General features: G+C 40.5%; 1 protein-coding gene across 5 annotated transcripts in view; it reads left to right on the top strand.

Moving 5' to 3' along the window:
- adamtsl7 (ADAMTS-like 7) overlaps positions 1–24,422 on the top strand; it is a 554,745-nt gene that overhangs the window by 92,656 nt on the left and 437,667 nt on the right. For all 5 annotated transcript variants that reach the window (XM_063046729.1, XM_063046728.1, XM_063046726.1 and 2 more), the window contains one exon: positions 17,081–17,438. In XM_063046729.1, coding sequence (XP_062902799.1) covers positions 17,081–17,438 — 358 coding nt within the window. The remainder of the gene's footprint in view (positions 1–17,080; positions 17,439–24,422) is intronic.

Raw genomic sequence — 24,422 nt, 5'->3', positions numbered from 1 at the left:
TACTCCATTTAAACTTAAACAACAGGAATTCGCTGATGCTGGAAATTCAAGCAACCCACATCAAAGTTGCTGGTGAACACAGCAGGCCAGGCAGCATCTCTACGAAGAGATACAGTCGACGTTTCAGGCCGAGACCCTTCGTCAGGACTAACTGAAGGAAGAGTTAGTAAGAGATTTGAAAGTGGGAGGGGGAGGGGGAGATCCAAAATGATAGGAGAAGACAGGAGGGGAAGGGATGGAGCCAAGAGCTGGACAGGTGATTGGCAAAGGGGATACGAAAGGATCATGGAACAGGAAGTCCGGGAAGAAAGACAAGGAGGGGAGGAACCCAGAGGATGGGCAAGGGGTATAGTCAGAGAGACAGAGGGAGAAAAAGGAGAGTGAGAGAAAGAATGTGTGTATAAAAATAAATAACAGATGGGGTATGAGGGGGAGGTGGGGCATTAGCGGAAGTTAGAGAAGTCGATGTTCATGCCATCAGGTTGGAAGCTCCAGACGGAATATAAGGTGTTGTTCCTCCAACCTGAGTGTGGCTTCATCTTTACAGTAGAGGAGGCTGTGGATAGACATGTCGGAATGGGATGTGGAATTAAAATGTGTGGCCACTGGGAGATCCTGCTTTCTCTGGCGGACAGAGCGTAGGTGTTCAGCAACGCGGTCTCCCAGTCTGCGTCGGGTCTCGCCAATATATAGAAGGCCACATCCGGAGCACCGAACGCAGTATATCACTCCAGCCGACTCACAGGTGAAGTGTCGCCTCACCTGGAAGGACTGCTTGGGGCCCTGAATGGTGGTAAGGGAGGAAGTGTAAGGGCATGTGTAGCACTTGTTCCGCTTACAAGGATGAGTGCCAGGAAGGAGATCAGTGGGGAGGAATGGGGGGGGACGAATGGACAAGGGAGTCACATAGGGAGCAATCCCTGCGGAAAGCGGGGGGGGGAGGGAAAGATGTGTTTAGTGGTGGGATCCCGTTGGAGGTGGCGGAAGTTATGGAGAATAATATGTTGGACCCGGAGGCTGGTGGGGTGGTAGGTGAGGACCAGGAGAACCCTATTCCTAGTGGGGTGGCGGGAGGATGGAGTGAGAGCAGATGTACGTGAAATGGGGGAGATGCGTTTGAGAGCACCTCCCCCTCGTACCCCATCTGTTATTTATTTTTATACACACATTCTTTCTCTCACTCTCCTTTTTCTCCCTCTGTCCCTCTGACTATACCCCTTGCCCATCCTCTGGGTCTCCCCCCACCCTTATCTTTCTTCCCGGACCTCCTGTCCCATGATCCTCTCGTATCCCCTTTGCCAATCACCTGTCCAGCTCTTGGCTCCATCCCTCCCCCTCCTGTCTTCTCCTATCATTTTGGATCTCCCCCTCCCCCTCCCACTTTCAAATCTCTTACTAACTCTTCCTTCAGTTAGTCCTGACGAAGGGTCTCGGCCTGAAACGTCGACTGTACCTCTTCCTAGAGATGCTGCCTGGCCTGCTGCGTTCACCAGCAACTTTGATGTGGGTTCCATTTAAATTTAACTTCTTTTTATTGCCCTTTGCCAAGTTCCTAATAGATCATTACAACTGAAGCTTGCCGAAAAGTCCCAAAAGACCTTGAGCTTTTTTTAAGCGAACAAGCGACTCCCTGTAATGATTGGAGTCCACCACTGAGCCCAGTGAAGAAGGCAAACTTGTTGTTAATATTACTACAAAATCCATGGCAGTATGCTGTGGAAACTTTGGTTGCAGTGAAGTTGACCTGGTTGGTGACATTGATAAAATTGAGCTTGCAAGAGGGAGTGGGCCAATTTACATAAATGCACTTCCAGCTGTGATCATCAAGTAGCAAGCTTTACCTTGGTAGTTTCCCATTAGATATTGCAAGAAAATAAAGATTGCACACAACTGTAATCAAAAGGTGTTGGCAAGAAGGAAGAAATGATCACTTTCATTTCCTTATTTACTTCCCATGATGATGTTATCAGTCCTGAACTAATGTACAGGGAGGCTCTTCACATTGTTATGCCACCAATTACCCTTACCTTAATCCATTAACCATATACATATGACTCTAGATCTATAAAACAAATAATTTATAATTTTCTTTTGTTTGCAACCCAGCTATTTGCAATTCTCCAATGTAGCACAATGATCCTTGTATAAGTAAAGTTGAAAATGAGGAAACCACCCGGTGTCACCCTCCCTGTATCCCCGAATCCCAATTTTGGATTCCATTTAAACAATATTTGTGTGCAGAAATCCACCTTTCCCCCACCTAACCCCTCCCCAGCATCAACCACATGTCCCAAAACAGTCTTGGCAGACAAACTTTCAGTTTGGATCTGTAACAGTTGCTTCACTGTACAGACCATAAACTCTATCACCTTCCCTGGTCCCTACCCATCACAGACTTAGTGACCTGAGGAATATAAAAAGCTGACCAGCATTGATCAACCACTGAGCAAGAACTGCAGAGCTGCTGGCTCAGTCTGCATTGAAGATGTATTGAAATTAGCTCCACGTAGATCTGGACTTGTGTATCCATGCACAGTGCCTGAATTACTCCTGGTTTAGTGTAATGCAGTAGGTCAGCTCAGGAATGACAGAAGGGTAAGTGTTTTATTGTTATATCTCATTTACATTCCTACACTATCAGCTAGATCTGTGGCCTTCACTTTTCTTCCAAAATTTGTTACAGAAAGTTTGTATTTCCTGGCTGAGTCCAGTTTTACAGCAAACTGTTCACAAGGTAGAAAAGACACACTTGTGAACTTTCAGTGTCTGCACATCAGGGTACTTTTCCACTGGGAGGCTTCTGAAGGATCTGACCTGGAGACCTTTCAGGCCACAGGCCTCAAGATCCTCTTGGTGCATGCACCTCCCATAGGTGCATAAGTTTGTACCATTCCCTGCGACCTACTGACCTGGAAGTTCTTAGTCCTGGTACAGATAGGCAGACTGAAGTTAAGGTGTCCTTGTGAATTATGGGTCAGATCTGGGGAATTTTTAAGCAGGTGCAAAGCCTCTGCCAACAAATTTTTAATATCCATTCCCTGAGGACTATGCCATAAAAATTCCTACATAGGACAAAACACCTACATTCCTACTTTGGTGTATTGTAGACAGAGCAGTTACATCTGCCCACCATGTAAACTAATCCTTGTTCCACACTCTTAATGGAGCCTGCCAATTGTTGGATGGCAAATGATCCAAATTGAACCACATGAATAGTGGGCAGGGTAGACATGCTCAAATAATGCACTGCTTGTGTGTAGAAACTTGTCTAAATGTAACTGCAGACAAGAAGGAGGTGCTTGGAAGTTGGATTTTAGAGGATGTTAGTCTGCTAAATGGGTACCATGTTTAGAACAAATGCCAACTTGCAAGTCAAAACTAAGTTTTAAATTTGGGATAATCTTGCATGGTTATCATCACTTGTTCTTCTTTCTCTCTTCATGTGCCTTGCGCGTTACACGCTTGGGTGATCATGGCTCTCCACATCGAACGATCCCTCGCAGCATCAATGATATCTCGCACACTTAGATCTGTTAGTTCTTTCACAGTGTCCCTATATTTTCTTCTTTGCCTTCCTCTTCTGCGTTTCCCAGGCATACGGCCTTGTAATGTAAGGCATTCTATTTCTCCCTTTCTGATGACATGGCCCAGCAATTTAAGTTTCCTCTCATTTAATGTTCTCATTAAAGATCTCTTTGTATGGGCATGTTGGAGTACTGTCTCATTAGTTACCCTATCTCTGTATGATATTTTCAGCATTCTTCTAAGAAACCACATTTCTGTTCTAAGTTTCTTTGGAGTTCTGGTGTTATAGTCCATGTTTCAGAAGCATACAGCAAGATTGACTAGATGTAACATTTTAGTAGCCTAAGCCTTGTTGTCATAGAAATGTGTCTGTTGGTAAAAATGGGTTTCATTTTTTGGAAGTTGGTTTTGGCAATGGCAATTCTTCTTTTTATTTCTACTTTACTTCTAGCATCTTGTGATCTTGTCTTTAAAGCTACCAAGGTAACTAAAGCTGGTCTTTTGTTCAATCTCTTGGTTACCGATGTACAATTGGCAGCTGGGAGTATCTTGCTTTTTTAATATTACCATACATTTGTTTTTTTTTTACAGTTGATGGTTAGACCAAAATCTGTACTTGAAGTACTACTTTGTCTAGGAGGATTTGTATGTCTTCTGCTATTAGGGTGGTATCGTCTGCATATCTTATATTGTTGATGTTAACACCGCCAATTTTTATCCTATCTAGGTCTTCCATTTCTCTGAGAATCATTTCACTATAGATATTAAATAATTCCAGTGAGGCAACACATCCCTGTATAACTCCTCTTTGAATTTTAGTCCAACTGCTTATATTATCATCAATTTTTACCGCTGCCGTTTGATTCCAATATAAATTTTGAAGCAGTTGTTGGTCCCTTCTGTCAATGTTTAGCGAGAATTTGAAATAATTTTTCATGTTGCACTTTGTCGAATGCTTTAGTGAAATCAATAAAACATAAAAAGGCATCATTTTGATATTCAATTGCCCTTTCTGAAAGCATTCGTAGTATGAAAATTGTTTTCCTAGTTCCTCCATCCTCGATAAACCCATAATGCAGTGGAGAAGTTTCTGGTCTTAACTTGTTTTTAATTCGACTCAGAACAATTCTCAACAAAATCTTTTTTATGTTACTCATAAGACTGATTGTTCTATAATTTTCACAGTCAATAGTTCCAGGAATTTTTGGCAGAGTTATAAATACTGATTTAAGAGATCATCAGGCAATACACCAGACTCATATATGCCATTAAGCAGTTCAAAAAGAAAGGATATCTATGCCCAGATCTTCTACGGCTTGTATCATTTCAACTGAAATTTCATCAGGTCCAGTGGTTTTACTACTTCTTTACCTCCTCTTTAAGAACATTATACCTGACTTGTGGATTTCACTGATGACAACTACTTTCTAGTTATGTGACTAACACTAGTTATGTGGTCCTCAATAAGGCTTTTATTTTAAAAGAAAGCTCTAGATATGGCAGCCTGACTAATGATATCTTGTCATTAATGGAATTTAATCTCAGATCAAGGAGTGCGTGAGCTTGCATTACCAGTGCAATGACCCATTGATCTATACTGGGAATGATATACCAGCATGATGTGTTCCTTGTTTCCTGAATCAATTATGAAATTTAGGGGCATGACCTGCTCATCCGATTTCTTACACTGTAATTGGATTGAGTTGTGTAAACTATAAGTGATCACCTGGGCAAAGTGGGTAGGAGTGAAATCTGTGAATCGTGACAGGAAGAGCCTAGCCAAATTCCTAACGCGTAGGTCTTCAACAGGAAATGAACAAAAAACTTCGGAAATACAAAACTTGCTTTTCTTGCATGGTTCATTCATAAATTCTTGATCTCTCAATCCACCTTGTCTCATTTTATTTAGCTACACTCACTTTCTCTGTAGTTCTAAGACTATATTCTGCATCCCGTTTTCTTTCTACTTTGATGTACTTATGTATGGCATGATCTGTCTGGATGGCACACAAACTAAGCTTTTCCACTGTACCTTGGTACAAGTGACAATAATAAGCCTGTAACAATACCAATTGAAACAAATGCCATTAATTTCCAAGCACCATTCTCCATCACTAACAACTCTTTGGGATGAATATCTGAATTTCATAAAGAATTTTTATTGCATTTTCGTTAATTGGCACTTAACATTAACCTTTAACCATTGCATATCAGCCTGCTTTACAAAGGTGTGCTCATAATTTCTGTTCCTCTCGGTACAGTAAAAGTATGTTGCTTAATTCCATTTACTGTACTTGGTCTCTGCTGCTTTTCTTTGTTATGTTTTCAAAAACAGTTCTTGTTGAATGAAAGTTCCGTATTTCTTCATGAGTCATCAGATTCATGCACATCAATTGAATGGTATCTATCATTCAAAGTTTATCTCCTGGTCCCATATCCAAATGTATGCATGTTGATACAAAGTTACTTTGGTGTTTTGATAGTCCTTCTCACTACCTGCAATTAAATCTAATGGCATACATTCCAGAGTGTTGAGTTACAATGTACCAAGTCCACAGGGTATAATATTGTGGCTGTATGGTAAGTAAGACTATTGATAAGTATTCTTGAATTTTCTTTCCTTTGCTAGTTTTATAACCTTATTTACAAAGATTGCCATTCATTTGGGAGAATAACTGACAGAGTGTTAGTTAATTGAAATGTGCAGTAATAAAATGTAGTTATTTATATATTGTAATGGCTTAGAAATTGGATGGAAGAGGTAAAGGGGTGTTACAGAGGCTGTGGGCAACTGACCAATGAGCATTTTGTTTGCTATCGCTGGGGAATGCAGTCGCACACAAGGCCAAAGGCTATGTGCACCATTGAATAGGCCTTGCCTTATCCTTTTCTATTGCTCATATCATCCAGAGGGTAATGAATCTAGGTAAGAAGGACATGGAGGCTCAGATTCAGATATATTCTGGACAGAAATGCAGATTTTTAGATACTAAGGTAATCAAAGGATAAGGATGTAGCAGAGAAAAGTAGTACTGAGACAAGACCATAAACTTATTAAATGGATAAGCAGACATTATGGCCTACTTGTGTTTCTGTCTGGGAACCCAAGAAACTGCAGATGCTGGAGTTTGGAGCAACAAACAATCAGTGTGAGTATCTCAGCTAGTTGAGCAACATCTGTGGGGGAGAGATAAATTGTTGATGTTTTGGATATACCCTCCATCAGGATTTCAACCCAAAACATTGACAGTTCCTCTCCCCCATAGGTGCTGCCTGACCCACTGATTTCCACAAGTGGATTACTGGTTGATGGTTGCTGTTTTCTATTTTCAAATCAGTACATCTTGGTCTGAGCTGGAAGGGAGGTGAGATTGTGACTAGACTAACCCAAATTGGGATGAACATTCATCAATTGTAAATTCGACTGTGATGATAGTGGGAAGGGAGGTCTGTGCTGGGCAGGATGACAGTAGATGGGGACAGAGTGGGATTGGCAGATAAGAATTGGCGGGGAAGGAAGGATTGAAGACCCTTCAGGGTTGTCATGATGGAGGCCCTGAAGAAACATGCAAAAGACCTACCTGAAGCAACACTGGAATGTATTAGCTAGGAATTGTTCAGGCAGGTCCACAGTAAAGATAAGGGCTCTCATAAATGTCATGGACACCATTGCACTTTACACACAAGGTTAAAAAAATCTGGATGTGGCTCTCATCACACAATTTTGAAAACTATTTGCAGTTCCAGGCTCCTCCATGAAGTAGCATGATCTGGGAAGAAAATTCAAGTTCAAATTTATTATCATCTGACTGTACACAGATACAACCAAACAAAACAACATTCCTCCAGACCATGGTACACCCACAAAATATATATCACACAGCAAAAAAAGAAAGTATTACCCTAAGTACATCAATAAAATAAATACAAAATTGCAAATGTGTGTGTGAGAAGCTTAAAGTCTACAACTTTCTCGTTCATTCATTGAAATTTAATCCCATTGTGCAGATAATTGGAACCTACAAAGTTGGCCTGAATTATTTGTTTGTATTCATCACAATACCTTTATACATTGAGTATACATAAAAGAAAATGGAATTACCCCAGGTTCTCTCGATGGAAGCATAACATAATTTCAAAATCAGTCTTTATTCTACAACTTGTTTGAACAAAAACTTCAACTGTTCATGTCACACTCCGTTCTCTTCTGTTTGTGATAATTACTTAAGGCATTTCAAGACCACAAAAAAGGGCATATTTCCTTCAAAATAACAGCTATTGATTTGTTTTTATTGTTCCACCTATCACAAAGCCAACCACTTTCCAATGTGCCAACAAAACAAGTCACAACAGGAACCTTTCACATCCTCTTCTAATGCTGGAAAATTATACAGCTGCTGAAAAATTGTAGTGAAAAACAAAAAGAAGCTGGAAACACTCAGCAGGTCAGGTAACATCTGGAGAGATAGATTCAGAGTTAATTTGAGTTGACGACCTTTCATTTCTTGAATCCTTTCTATTCTATAAGATATTTCTAAAAGGTGTTGCTTCTCCTCCTTGGAGTGGAAGAGCACCACCTTATATTCCATCTGGGCAGCCTCCAACCTGATGGCATGAATATGAATTTCTTCTTCCGTTTATATTTAAAAAATCCTTTCCCTCCTCTCTTCTTCTAGTCCCCATTCTGGCCGCTTCTCATCTGCCTATCACCTCCCCCAGTAGCCCTTCATCTCTTTCTCCTCTCCTCTACTATCAGATTCTTTCCTCTCCAGCCCTTTATCTTTCCCACCCCACTGGCTTCACCTATCACCTTCTAGCTACCCTTCTTCCCCCTTCCCCAGCTTTTCATTATGACATCTTCCCCCTTCCTTTCCAGTCCTGAAGAAGGGTCTCGGCCCAAAGACGATTAGTTCATTTCCATGTTTGATGCCTGACCGGCTGAGTTTCTGCAGCATTTTGTGTGTGATCTTTTCTATTCTGTTCCAGAAAATATTTAAACCACAGAATCAGCTAATTTACACCATAACAAATCAAAAGTATGCTGGGGAGAACTAGCTTTTATTCCTTTCATTAAGAAAAATGAATGCAATAATCGTTAGGGAATTGAATCAATCCTATAATGTTACATAGATGTAACCAGAACTAGGGCATGATGCTCAGCAGGAAAATGTGCCTAGCGCAGCCCAAAAGCTAGATGTTCAGCGATATTCAGCAAGTGAAGTAGCGTCCTTGTACACAGAAACAGTCAATGTTTCAGCTCAGGAACCCTTTCTCAGTGCTGGAATCTTGAGAAAGCGCACATTTTTAGGTTGCAGAGAGGGGGCAGGGTAGAGAGAGTAAAGGGTGCTGGCCAAGTTTACAGACACAAAAGAAAAGAGACAATGAAGCTAACTATCCAACAGCTTCTACATAGAGGGAAAAGTATTATTGATCTATTATTGTCATGTATACTGAGATAATGTTTATGCCTTCCAGAAGCTGAGTCCGGCAGGTTGCAATGTGCCCAAATGGAAGATGTAATGGTGTTCCTCAAGCTTCCATTGAGCACTGTTGCAATGTTACAGGGCGTCAAAGGTGGAGGGCTCAGTGGAAGAGTGGGGCAACAGCAGTCATTCCATACACCTACCTTCTTTACCTGCCTATCTACATATAGATCAGTTTTGAGGTTTTTAACAATATTCAGGGTCATCTATGAGATGCAAATCTGCAGCAGCAGATGTTCAAATACTTATTCTTTATTCCAGTTTATCTGGACTCAATTACTCTTTATTTATATAAAACTTCCTTTTATTTTTATAACAAGTCCTTGAGTCAAATCTCATTCCTTTATAGTAACAATTATTTGAGCTATACTCCCATCCGCAGTCATCCCCTGAATTTATGGAACTCTTTAAAATAATATCCACTACCTGGCGTATGTCCTGAACATTTCTCAGCTGTGTAACAGCTTATCTATAATTTTGATAGATATGGAGAAGTGTTTCCGCTGGCAGCAGCATCAATGTCTGGAGGTCACAGATCTTACAAACTTGTGAAAATATCCAGGGTCTAGTGGTAGGAATCAGAGAGGAAACCATTTTACACTGTCTTGTGTTCTGGAATGCACAGCCAAACAGTTGGTGTGAGCAGATTCATTAGTAACTCAAGACTAATTAGATCTGTGGGAAAAAGAAAGTTTCCTGTAGAAATGATGTCTAATTGGATACTGCTCACTTGATAGACTAATTGCCTTCTCTCTGTGATGGGTATCTATATCCATATTTGCATCGATATGTCATTGGGTCAGATCATTTTTGAAACAGCTCCTCTCATTTCATGGAACATCAAGCTTTTTTGCCTTACACATCTCCCAGGTTGCATACAGGGGTTCCTGAGATCCTATTCCTCACCCTGCCCTGATGACCGTTTGACATTTCACTCCTGTAAGGACTTTTTAAACAGTTATTAGATATTACTGATCAGAGACGTTTTAAAAAGTTACGAAAAAGATTTTTTAAAATTACTTGATAGAAATTAAATACTACATCTGACATTATTTTAAAAAGAAATAAAAACAAACAATTTAACTTAATCTATCTTTACTATATAGGTTGGTAGCTCTTTTTTAAAATGTAAGGAGGAATGTTACACCCATCAGCCATATCTGTCAAAAAGCTGAGGGGTCAGATGTGATGCCCATTCATCTTCTTTACTTGGTAGATCCATGTTGGAGTGGAAGGCCAGAATAGCTGGCATATGACCTCTAGCTCCTTCCCAATTTCTGTTGCAATGCATAGGCATGAAAGTCATCAGTCATCTGCATCAGGCTGGTGGTTCACTGTGGAAGTTCTGGCTGGTCAGCAGCATGACTTGGCCCATTGTGTTTGGAGATTTGACTCTTTTAGAGTTGGTGCATAGCTGAACTTTACATATGTCGCATATTCCTTACACAGTTTTACTGCTATGGAATTATACTTACAGCATTTTTTTTATTATTAATTATTTATTGCAACACCAACAAAATACATTCAATACAACCAGTTGCCAATTGTATTTGACTGTTTAACCCAGCGATCCCCCAACTTTCATCACCATCCCCTCCACCCCTCTCTCCCCCCATCCCTTTCCCCTCCACCAATTAACTGAATAGTAGTACATACACAGACAAAGCATTCCTATTTTAACAAAAGATCTTTTAAGTTAGATATCAAATTTGTCCACATTATGATTGTGTTTGGTCGTGCATCATTTACTCTTGCTGATGAAAGTTCCAGGTAAGAAATGTCCAAAAAGCTCTGAAGCCAGTGAGTATTTGAAATATCATGGGGAGGTTTCCAACACTGGACTACAATCTTCTTAGCTGCAGTCAGGCCTGCCAGCCAGACTTTGCGTGTTTCTTCCGTAAGGGAAAGGTGGGAGTCATCATTTAGAAGATGTACAGCGGGGACCATTGGTAATTGTACCCCTGTTGGTTCTGTAAGAGTACTGATAACCTTCCCCCACAAATCAAAAACCCCTGGACATTCCCATACAACATGTATAAAAGAGCCAATGGTTCCGTGGGGGCAAAATGAGCAATAAGGGTCAGGAACCAGTCCCATTTGATGTCTAATTCTCGGTGTTAAGTATGCTCTATGACAAAATTTCATGTGTATATACCGATGATTTGGGTTTTTCGAAGCACCAGCAGCATTATCCCAAATCACATCCCAGTCTAAGTCTTGTCCCAATTCAGATATGTCCCTATCCCAAGCTTTCATTCTCAGTGTGGGCATATAATTCTGGGAATTTAATTTATCATAGATATATGACACTATCTGTCCTGGAGCACTCTGTATCCAACTTGCCCCATTATTATCTTGAAGAGTAGTGATACCTTTATCCTCCCAAGTTCTGTTAATGAATGGTTTCCTCCCAGATAGAAAACGATTATTGTTCCATAATGGAGATGATTTACACCATACGCTTTTATACTTTAGGAATTTTTCTGCTGCTCTAAACACTTGTAGTGTATGAGTTAAAATTGGACCATAATACAAATCATATTTTTTGGTAGACATACCTATAAGGAGAAAGTCCTTCAACTTTATTGGTGCTATTAGTTCCTGTTCTATATTTTTCCAGGATGAAGCTTTATCCTCCTCCATCCAATAGCTAAGACTTTTTAATACAAATGCCCAGTGATACAATTTAAAATTTGGACATGCCAATCCCCAAGTCGACTTTTTGAATTGTAGAGCTGACCATTTTATATTGGGTCATTTACCGTTCCAAACATAGCATCGTAGTAAGGAGTCCAGTTTTTGCCAATATCCTGCAGGAGGTGCAAGTGGGATCATTTAGCTGATAAAATTAATGCGGGGTAAGATGTTCATTTTAATGACTGAAATATGGGCCGGGACTGATGCTGGCAGGTGTCTCCATCTATTAATATCTTCAATTTTTTTCAGAATTAAAGAGTAATTTGTTTTATCCACAGATGATAGAGAAGTATTAACTTTAATACCCAAGTAGAGGACCTCATTTGTAACTTTAATCAGGGGAGGAAGAGACACCTTACTTTTATCCGTATTAATCAGCATCAGTGCTGATTTTAACAAATTAACTTTGTATCCTGAAAGAAATCCAAATTGCTCCTGTGTTTTCAAAACATAGGGGAGAGTTTGTTGAACATATGCCATATAAACTAACGTGTCGTCCACGTAAAGTGATATTGAATGCGATGTTGTACCTATTGTAATAGGGGAGATCTGAGGAGAGTTTCTAATTAAATGTGCAAGCGGTTCAATAGATATATTAAAAATTAAAGGAGACAAAGGATCCCCTTGTCGTGTGCCTATCTGATGTCAAATAACTCTGAGAAACCTCTCCCACACATACCCGGGCTGAAGGATTAGCATACAGTGTTTGAATCATATTGATAAATTTATCGCCAAACTTAAATTCTTTTAGAACTCTCCAAAGATATGGCCATTCAAGGCGATCGAACGCTTTTTCAGCATCTAGAAATAGCAGGCCACGGGCAGGTGGGATTTTATGTGTTGCACTCAGTATGTGTAACAGCCGGGGAATATTATCAGATGCGAGACGCCCCTTGATAAAGCCCGTTTGATCTGTGCTAATTATTTTCCCAACTACTGTCTCAAGTCTACTGGCTAAGACTTTGGAAAATATCTTGAGGTCGGCATTTATCAAGGAGCTTGGACGGTAATTGGCACACTCCAAGGGGTCCTTACTGGCCTTGGGTATAACTGTGATCAGGGCTGAGTTTAGATCTCTATGGAAAGCGCCATTTCCAAAAGCATAATTTAATGTTTCTAACCATACTGGTCCAAGAATATCCCAAAGTACTAGGTAAAGTTCCACAGGTATGCCATCTATGCCTGGCGTACGGCCCTTATTTGTAGCTTTAACTGCTTTGAGTAGCTCATCCAGTGTAGTAGGAGAGTCTAGAGTTTTGGTGTCCTCTAACGATAACGTAGGGAGGTCTAATCCACTAAAAAAAATCTGTGAAGTCATTCTCAGAAGGAACTGAGCCACTTGTATACAATTCTTTAAAGTAATTCTTGAATGTCTCGTTTATTTCCTCTGTTGAAGATACTACTCCACGTATAGCACATCTAATCGCTGGTATAGACCTTTTAGCTTCCTGTTGTTTGAGCGTAAGAGCTAAAAGATAGCTCAGTCTGCTGCCTTCTGCGTAATACTTATGTTTGGTTATATGGATCATATATTCTGCCCTGCTTCTTAATAAATCATTTAATTCTGCCTGTTTTGTTTTGAGCTCGTTTTCTTTTGTTATGGTGTATATCCCTTTGAGATCATTTTCCAAAACCTTATATTGTTCTTGGGTGGAAATCTTTTGAATCTGGCTTTTATGTGGGAACTGAACCATATGGCGGTATTTCGTAAGAAACCCTAATGGAGGCCCAAATCACTGTCACATCTGAGACACTATTTTTATTTAAATTTATAAATTCTGTCAGTTTTGTTCTCAGTTGTGATAGAAATTCGTCCTTTTTTTAGAAAGGTGGAGTTAAACCTCCACCTAGTAGCCTTATTTTTAATTTTGCTATAATTAAAAGTAGATATGACTGGGTTGTGATCAGATAGATGTCTGGGCAAAAATTCTATTGAGTGTACTAAAGGTAGCAGACCGGAGGATGTAAGAATGTAATCTATCCAAGAGAAAGTTTTATGTTTTGTGGAGAAGAAGGTATAGTCTTTGGCAGATGGATTATGCACCCTCCACACATCAGTTAAATTTAAATCCGTTAGAAAATGGTAAAGTGCTTTGGAAGCAGATTCTTGAGAGCTTGCTATAGTTGAGGAAGATTTATCGAGGTTAATATTTACCAAAGCATTCATGTCCGAACCAACATATAGTTGGTAGTCACTTAACTTCAGTAATTGTGAGGTAATTGAGGGAAAAAATTCAACCTCGAATATAGTTGGGGCATATAGACTAATGAATGCAACTTTTTTACCCTGAATGGATGTGCAGCGAAAAGCTAGATGTCCTTTATTGTCGGCACCCGTCCTTTCAATTGATACGTTAATATTATGTCTTATTACTATTATAACTCCTTTCGTACGAATACCATCAGCTGATGCCACAACGGGTTTATAAAAATGGTTTTGAACCCTGGGAATGTCATTAGGTTTAAGATGTGTTTCCTGTAACAGCGCGATATCTATTTTCTTTCAACGTAAGAAATCTAAAACCTTTGAACGCTTGTAGGGAGAGTTTAATCCTCTAACATTAAATGTTACAATAGTAAGATTTTCTAGTTTATCTGTGTTGCTCATCTTCCCCTGGATCTGTTGTTGTAAATTGGTGGTGGAGCCCTGAGTTGTCCCCTTCCCACCACCCCACCTCCCATTACCCCTCCCATTCAACCCTTTTCTTTGTAACATCTGTCAGTGTCACTTAGCAATGTCAGACACTGAATACCGACATCAACCGCCCCCCTTCCAGCACCAACAAATTAGAAAGGCAAAGCAGTTCTCATAGACAATCACATCAAAGAGACAAGAAAAAGAAACCTGGACAAACCCGTTAACCTATATAAGTAAAACCGTTTCCGTCTCACATATATTATAGCACACAATCAAGATCCCAACAGCTATCTTGCAAAAAACTGTCGCTTCAATAGACCATCGCTTAGCGATGGCGCTAATGACGTCTTATCTGGTGCCCAGAAATATACACAAGTCTACTGGAGACATAACATTCTAAAGTTAGTCAAAACAAACAGCTGTTTCTCAGCTTCATTCCTGATGAAGTATTACATTTGGATATATTGAATATTACCTTAAAACTCTGACCTGCAATAGTCAGAAACAAATTACCCCCTTAATTAACTAAATACAAGGGTGCAACGAATGACTTTCTGATAAAAGAATAACCAGAAAACTTCACACTTAGAATGTTAACTTGCCCGCACCTGATAGATTGTGCATACAGGCAAGTCCAAGCTCTTAATGCAGTTCCATCTCCTCCCGAGCGGCGTGTGGACGTTGCCCAGCGTCTTCTTCCATATCTCCCAGCACTAATAATTTCAGAACTTCTTTCGCTTCCGCTGCCGAGTTAAACAACATCTTCATGCCCTTGATATTCACTTTCAAGATCGCTGGGTATATGAGGAACGAGTTGATACCCTTCTGTCGAAGCTTAGCGTGGATCTCCTTGTATCCCTGCCGTTCCTGCGTCATGTCGGGGCTGTAGTCGGCGAAGAACTGCAGCTGGGTGCCATCAGGGAGAGTAAGTTTGGCTTTCCTCGCACCCTCCAAGATAGCCTGCTGGTTGGAGGACCGTATAAGCTTAAAAATCATGGTCCGTGGTCTTGAGGAGTTGTTGGAAAAGATCCTATGAGCTCTGTCGGTCTCCAAAGGAGTGCTGTGGGAATTCTTGAGCGCTGGAATCTAATTAGGCAGCATCTTCTGGAGATAAACTCTTGGATCGTCGCCCTCAGCGCCTGTCGGTAAGTTGACCAGCCGCACGTTGTTTCGCCTGGATCTGTCCTCCAAGTCATTTAACTTCTTCCATATCTTAGACACCTCTGCGAGACAGGAGTTAGTAACTTTCTCACTCTTGCGTAAGCAAACCCGAATGTTCTCTATTTTATTGAAGATCGTGTTAAATTTTTTAGCGTGAATGTCCGCTTGGTCCTTTAACGACCGGAGAATATTGCCATTCTCTGCCATATGCTTCTGTATGGGGTCGAGGGCCTTTTCCAGCGACTCCTTTAGCATGTGTGCTACCATTTCTTGCAGCGATTCCATCTCCGTTGCCATTGTTTGTTTAATTAGCATAGCTATTTCTTCGGATGAATCGCTAGCTTGGTGTCGTCTGCTGGTATCTTGTTTCCTGGTTGAATGTGTATCTTTTTTTGAAGCCATGTCTTTAGTTAGATCTTTCTCCAACTCAACCTTGTATTAAGATTGTCTATGAGCCCTGAAGAACTTAAAAAAGGAGGGTTGTATGTCAGCGCTCAGTGCCGTGCTGCTATCTTGCCTCATGCCTCACCGGAAGTCCAGTATTTTTTCATGAAAACTAGTTTTATGCTGTAACCTAAATTTCTGACATGCCATGCAACATTTTATAGTATTTCTTGAATTAATTTTGTCTGATACACATTAGGCCTCAAACATTGAAATGGAGCTGATTCAAATTGGAATTGGACTGAAACATCTCTCTTCTTCGTTTGGGTTCCTTCCTCAACTTTTCACCAATAGCAATTGCCCCCCTCCCCCAATTTTTCTTTGCCAGTGAGCTCAGTCCTCCCCTTCCCTGCCCCCTGCTCAGTTATTTTAGTTTGGGGCCTCATTTCATGTAGGGAATAGACAGAAGTGCAAAGTCACAAAGTTTCTCAAAAAGTATTCTCTGACTAAACAGTGGACCTTCTTACATTTATTTCGATGCAGGAATTGTTAGCCATGGAGCTGTCATGTTGAAGTGGAAAGTGAACAGGTTTTACTGCCTGGCCACACTTAAACTTAGCTAAAAACAGGTGAACCTAACAGTGTATGGTGAAGTTAGTGGGGAGAATGGAATTACTGAGTGATTGAGAACAGAGTGTCGAGGGTGCTTTATTTATGGTGAGAGGAAAGATGATGTCAAAAAAGAAGAGGAGGTAATGATATTTCCTCAACTTGCACTATGTCATTATGTTATTTTTGTTTATTGTATTGTGTAAATTATGTATATTTTGTGTTAACTTACGTTTATGTAATTTACATTTGTCATGTTGCTGCAAAGCAAAATTTATTTTCCTGGCATTTGTATCCTGGGAATGCAAGTCCATGACCATGAATTTTAACTTGAACGGATTATTCAGTAGACTGGTGAAGGGTGTGTCTGTAATTGGAGATGAGGGAAACTCTCCTGCTGCTCTTGGGAATAATATGCTCAAAATATACAGAGTTTGGAAAAACTAAATGGGAATATTTCTAATATCAATGTTTTGCAATGATTAGACCTAACCCTCATCTCTGTTATGACAGGGAAGATTTACTTTGCTTGTAAATTAGTTAGTTTCTTGTCAGTTTAAAATTAACCTTCATCGGTTTGCAGGGGATCACTCAACACAGAGAGATCAAGGAGGTTGCGGGCTAGAGCTTCTTTTCAAAGTACTTCCTCACACTTCCAACGCTCTAACCCAGACCAGGACGATTCATTCCACTCATATCAGCATCAGACAAGCGTGAGAATGCTAAGAGACTGGGGACAGTTCTATCAGCCTCAAACTGAAGATTTCCACCAGAGGGGTGTGCCACAGCCTTTCCAGCCACAACTTGGAACCCAAGCTCAAACTGATGAAGAAACTCAGACAGAGCGACCTGCAAAGCAACAGCAGCACAGAGTCTCAAGGAGCCCCGCCGGTTTCAGTTGTTTTGGTGCTTACAGACAGTCTAAGTCATGTAACCCTCAGGTATGAGCCAATATTACCTTGTGCTTTATTGCTTAAGTTTATTTGCAATGCTCGCTGGTTGTCAAACGTTTGATTATAAAATAGCTGCTGGGGCAATGCATGGACATGTGATGGAAGGTAAGTGAGCAGCAGATGTACAGCATTGGAACTGACTGGCAACCAAATCCTCTAATAGCTTAGGAACTGTGGAGAGGTTGGGAAAGATGGCAGTGTGTTGTCAGCTCACATGCTGAGCATGTTTTCAGATGTCACCTCGGATGAGATGAGAAGCAAGAGACAACCCTTTGGTTAGGCTGCACTTGGCGTGTTGTTTGCAGTTCCTGTCACCCCCATTATAGTAATGATGTAGAAGCATAGGAAAGGATACGGAAGAAGTTTACCAGGATGCTTTCTGGTTTAGAAAGCATGAGCTCTGGGGTCAAACCTTAACTCCCAGGTTTCTCTGGAGCATTGGAGGCCGACGGGAGCCCAAATAGAAGTCTATAAAATTATGAGAGGCAGCGATGAGGTAGACCGTCAGATTCCTTTCCTCAGGGTAGAAATGTCAAATATTGGAGGACATGCTTTTAAGGGAAGAGGGAGAACGTTTAAGGGAAATATGGTGGGTAATTTTTGTTTAGAGAGAGAGTGCCTAGAGCAGGTTTCAAGAGTAGTGGTGGAAGCAGCTATAATGACGGCTTTAAAGAAGATTTTACATAGACACATGGATTCGAAGAGACTGGAGGATATGGATTATGAGCAGGTAGAAGAGATTGAGTTTAATTCAGCCACGTGTTTGAAACAGATATTGCGGGCTGAAGGGTGTGTTTCTGTGCTATACCTGTTCTATGAGACAAGGTAGATCACTGGGGGAAACCAACAGGTAATGGAGCAAGAGGCAAAGTCATTGCAGGTAACTATCTGGCTAACAGGTAAGAATGGAGACAGGTGAATGCAGTCCTACTGTCCAACTGGTGGTGAATCATCAAAGGATGGGATGTTTATCAGTGTCAGAGGCTGCTGATGAGCGAGAAGGAACAAAGACAGCTGGATAACATGATACATAGGATCTAATTTTCGATGTTGATAAAAACATTTTCTGAGCAGTAGTAACTGTCTCTTTCACTTCTTGACTGTTGAGCATACCTCATTATTTTCCTCTGTGTTTAGCACTGGATTTGCATTCTACATCTCCGAATACAGTAAGTTTAAGTTTGGTTTTAATAAACTTGTCACATTTCTTTATCATTTTAGATCTGTTTTATACCCAATTATCTTAAAACTGAAGATGGCCTTGTCCCTTTTTACCTCACCTAAATTTGTCACATTTCTCATTTTGTTTCCTTTTGCTATTTTCACACTGCTACATTGATTTATTTCTAGTCTTTCCCTATTAGATTAGTTCATTTTCCTTTCTAATTTACTCCCAACTAAATGAATTATGAAAACAAGAAAGACTTTTGTTTCCCTTATGGGAAGCAACACCAGCTGGAATCTTGAACATGTTTCCCACAAGTGGTATGTTAATCTCAGTCCTAGCCTGATACGGTGAAAACAACTTTACTTAATTTGATGAATTGTCCCACTGTCTCATTTCCTACCACCAAACTGACTAATACCCGTAATCCGGTAACCTACTGTGAATTTACCTGTTATAATTTTATCCTTCCTGTTACCTAATTTTAACCAGATTGATTTTAAGTAATTGCCAGAATATCTCTATTAACAGTGTTAATGAATTATTCATTAATAATTTTCTCTGATTTTTGTATGCCTTAAATCTGTTAAAGGTGCATTAATTTTTCAGTCTAAGAACATCTCTGCTTCCAGAATGGTTAATGGTGCTAATTCTCTGGCAATGTTTGTAATGTCATGCCCACTAACAAACAAACTGCTCAACAGATGAATCTTCTCTACCTCAAGACTCCTTTTTATTTCTGATAACATTGGCACTGAATTTCCAGGGAGCCACTTACTTGATTCCCTAACCATGAGGTCTGCATTTGGTTAGAATATTCCAGTGACAGTTTGGTCCAGGAAATTTACTCTGACTGCTTGGCAGGGAACAGTGTGGTGGAGGGCCTGAGAAATTTAATTCCCAGGAGGTGCTTCATGATCCAGCCAAGGCACGCACCCAGTCAGTACAGCTGTCAAGTAGATTAAAAGTTTGGGAATTTTCTGACCCACAAATATTTGAAAATACCTAACACCATTAAAAGTTAAGGAATGTTAAAATTATTAAAAATTTAAAACAAAATGCTTGAAACAATAGAGAGCACATAAGCACAATTAAATACTTACAAACTTATAGAGTTAATTTAAAATGCATTGACATTACAGCCATTTCTCTCCAGTCTTCACCAAGTCTAAACAGGCAAAGTTTGTGGTCATATTTATCAACCTAAATGGATCTCTGAAAGGTCTCCCTCAACGTACAGTCAGCAAGTTCAGGACTTTCTTGTCTGTACTTGAACAGTTTAACTGATTTTTCCTCTATACTCCCAAGCTAAGTTCTCTTCTTTTCATGCTAGTTTAAACTCCAGCACTTCTTCTTAATTGGTGTCATTTTGGATCAGGTTATAATCCCCCCTTTGACATTGCAATCCTCGATTATTAACAAGTCTCCTTTGTTGTGCTGAGAATGTGAACTCTTCCTTTCAGCACAAGCCATGCCTTTATAAGACATAGGAGCAGAATTAGGCCATTTGGCTCCATCATTCCATCATGGCTAATTTATTATCCCTCTCAATCCCATTCTCCGCCTTCTTCCCATAACCTTTGACGCCTGACTGATCAAGAAGCTGAACAACCTCTGCTTTAAATGTACTTAATCATTTGGCCTCTACAGCCCTATGTGGCAATGAATCCCAGATATTCACTGCCCTCTGGTAAAGAATTCCTCCTCATCTCTATTCTGAGGCTGTGCTCTCCGGTCCTAGACTCACCCACTATAGATTATGAGGACACACAGTCCTCTTTTATTGTCATTTAGTAATGCATGTATTAAGAAATGATACAATATTCCTCCGGTGTGATATCAGAGAAACACAGGACAGACCAAGACTGAAAAACTGACAAAAACCACATAATTATAACATATAGTTACAACAGTGCAAACAATACCATAACTTGATGAAGAACAGGCCATGGGCACAGTAAAAAAAATGTTCAAAGTCTCTCGGAAGTCCCACATCTCACGCAGACGGGAGAAGGAAGAAAACTCTCCCTGCCATGCCCGACCACAGTCGGACTCTGAGTCCATCCAAAAACTTGGAGCATCCGACCAGCCCTCCAGCACCAAGCACTGAGCACCAACTCTGCCGAGCGCTTCGACCCCAGCCCTGGCCACCAGCAGCAGGCAAAGCCAAGGATTTTAGGGCCTTCCCTCTGGAGATTCTTGATTTCACAGTAGCAGCGGCAGCGAACCGGGCATTTCAGAAGTTTCTCCTGATGTTCCTCCATGCTTCTCACGGCTGTCTCCATCAAATCAGAATTATGCACAGTACCCTATGTAACAAATACGATATCTTTTCACCGGAGAGCTGCGCGTGCTGCGTCACGCCGCCATCTTCTCCTCCCGCCTCCCCACATCCAGGTCTTTCAATAATCAATGTTAAAGGTTCAAGGTACATTTATTATCAAAGAATGCATGTAGTATACAACTCTAAGATTCACCTTCCCCAGAAGGCCACAAAACAAAGGAAACCATGGAGGCTGTTCAAAGAAAAACATCAACCGCCCCCCCCCCGTGCAAAGAAAAACAAAACCACACAAACAGCCACAAGAACATCAACACTTCTCCCCAAATATAAAAACAAATCATGCAACCAGCAGCAAGGACGTCAATGCCCCATGTACAAAAAAATAAATCATGCAAACGGCAACAAGACATCAGCCTCCTGCCCCCCCACTCCACAAACTAAAAAAAACAATTTGCACGACTGGGAACAAGAACATCAAAGCCCCATGTACAAAAAACAAATCGTACAAGCAGCAACAAGGACGTCAAACCGCAAACCCCTCTCCCATGCAAACCGTGGACAAATCATGCAAGCAGCGACAAAGAAGAAAGGGAATAAACATGAACTATAAAAACACAAATCTGAAAGAGTACAAGAGAACTACAGTCCAATCCATAAATCGCAGACTCAGAACTTCGGTACCATCCTTCGACAGCATTGAGGGAGAAAGAGACCATTCGAACACAGGAACCTTTGCTTGGGAGCAGCGAGTGAAAGACCGTTATACACAAATCCCTTCCTCCGACAGTAGCAAATGAAAGGCTGGTAAATGACGCTGAACAGTCGCTCACCTTCTGCACTCGCTTCTATGTCTCAATCTATCTCGACACTTTAGTCAACAAGATCAGCAAGAAATGGAGTTGAATATGGGTTCTCTAAGCTTGTTGGACTCCAGGCTGCTCACCTCCTGGAATCTTCTTGGAAAGAGAAAACTCCAGATCACTCAATCGATCTTCAAATTGTAGATTAGAGGCTCTAAAGTGACAAAAGCACATATAAAATAAAAAGAAAACGTGAAAGAAACAGTTTGTGGACTACCGGACGTAGCATTGTTCACTAGTGGCATCTTGACCAGGGAAAATGTTACATGTTACGGGGAAAATGTGCTTGGCAACTAAATATTCCTGGATTTAATTGCTTCAGGTGTGATAGAATCGGAGGGACAAGGGGGGAGGTGTTGCTCTACTTGTCAGAGAAAATATTACAGCGGTGCTCTGGCAGGATAGATTAGAGGGTTCGTCTAGGGAGGCTGTTTTGGTGGAATGGAGGAATGGGAAAGGTGTAGTAACTCTTATGGGGGTGTATTATAGACCACCAAATGGGGAGCGAGAATTGGAGGAGCAAATTTGTAAGGAGATAGCAGATATTTGTAGTAAGCACAAGGCTGTGATTGTGGGAGATTTTAATTTTCCACACATAGACTGGGAAGCCCATACTTGAAAAGGGCTGGATGGTTTAGAGTTTGTAAAATGTGTGCAGGATAGTTTTTTGCAGCAATACATAGAGGTACCAACTAGAGAAGGGGCAGTTTTGGATCTCCTGTTAGGAAATGCGATAGGTCAGGTGACAGAGGTTTGTGCCGGGAAGCACTTCGGGTCCAGTGATCACAATGCTGTTAGTTTCAATATAATTATGGAGAAGGCTAGGTCTGGACCCAGGGTTGAGATTTTTGATTGGAGAAAGGCTAACTTTGAGGAGATGCTAAAGGATTTAGAAGGAGTGGATTGGGACAATTTGTTTTATGGGAAGGATGTAATAGAGAAATGGAGGTCATTTAAAGGTGAAATTCTGAGAGTACAGAATCTTTATGTTCCTGTTAGGTTGACAGGAAAGGTTAAAAGTTTGAGAGAGCCATGGTTTTCAAGGGATATTGGAAACTTGTTTCGGAAAAAGAGAGATATCTACAATAAATGTAGGCAGCATGGAGTAAATGAGCTGCTCGAGGAATATAAAGAATGTAAAAAGAATCTTAAGAAAGAAATTAGAAAAGCTAAAAGAAGATATGAGGTTGCCTTGGTAAATAAGGTGAAAATAAATCCCAAGGGTCTGTACTGTTATATTAATAGCAAAAGGATAGTGAGGGATAAAATTGGTCCCTTAGAGAATCAGAGTGGACAGCTATGTGTGGAGCCAAAAGAGATCGGGGAGATTCTGAACAATTTCTTTTCTTCGGTATTCACTAAGGAGGAAGGATAATGAATTGTGTAAGATAAGGGAAACAAGTAGGGAAGTTATGGAAACTATGATGATTAAAGAAGAGGAAGTACTGGAGCTTTTAAGGAATATAAAAGTGGATAAATCTCTGGGTCCATGACAGGATATTTCCTAGGACCTTGAGGGAAGTTAATGTGGAAATAGCAGGGGCTCTGTCAGAAATATTTCAAATGTCATTAGAAATGGGAATGGTGCAGGAGGATTGGCATATTGCTCATGTGGTTCCATTGTTTAAAAAGGGTTCTAAGAGTAAACCTGGCAATTATCGGCCTGTCAGTTTGACGTCAGTGGTGGGTAAATTGATGGAAAGTATTCTTAGAGATGGTATATATAATTTTCTGGATAGACAGGGTCTGATTAGGAACAGTCAACATGGATTTGTGCGTGGAAGGTCATGTTTGACAAATCTTATTGAATTTTTTAAAGAGGTTACTAGGAATGTTGACGAGGGTAAAGCGGTGGATGTTGTCTATATGGACTTCAGCAAGGTCTTTGACGACGTCCCACACGGAAGGTTGGTTAGGAAGGTTCAATCGTTAGGTATTAATATTGAAATAGCAAAATGGATTCAGCAGTGGCTGGATGGGAGACACTTGTTTCCGTGCTGTAATTGTTATATGGTTATATGGAAAAGATTAGTGTTTAGTAGATTTCAATGAGATTACCTGCTCAGTCTTCTCAACTTCAGCGAGTACAGGCCCAAAGTCATCAAACGCTCCTCATACGTTCACTCTTTCTTTCCCGGAATCATTCTCGTGATCCTCATCTGGACCCTCTCTAATCTCATTTATTTGTTTGCCATATGGCACACAAAAAAATAGAGATGAACACCTTTGAGAAATTTTTATCAATCCAGGAGAAATAGGCTCTAAAATACCTCAGCCGTGCTTCCGTGTCATTGGTGCTGATAGAGAACATGGTTCAATATTAGAAGATATTTTGAGATATTTACTGTGGTATCTTTGCAATTGTTCCCTCTAAGCTGCGCGGTAACTGAAATGCTCCCACGTGCATAGCCTTTGTTGCCACACATCTGGAATAAAGACAGTCAAGATTAAAGTTTACAAAACGTGGATGATTTCTTTATTGTACCTCATTATACTCTTCAATTAATAAAATCAAAGGTATGATTTTTCAATTTCATTTGAAATATTCATAGTATTCATATTACAAAAAAAAACATTTAAAGTGCAATGCGGTCTTCAGGCCATATAAGATTTTCCCGCTCAGAGCAATGGTTGGTCCATGCAGCTGGAAATAAAAATAGAAG

The sequence above is a fragment of the Mobula hypostoma genome, chromosome 4 (genome assembly GCF_963921235.1).
Source record: "Mobula hypostoma chromosome 4, sMobHyp1.1, whole genome shotgun sequence".
Classification (NCBI taxonomy): Eukaryota; Metazoa; Chordata; class Chondrichthyes; order Myliobatiformes; family Myliobatidae; genus Mobula; species Mobula hypostoma.
This window is presented reverse-complemented; position numbering and strand designations above follow the sequence as displayed.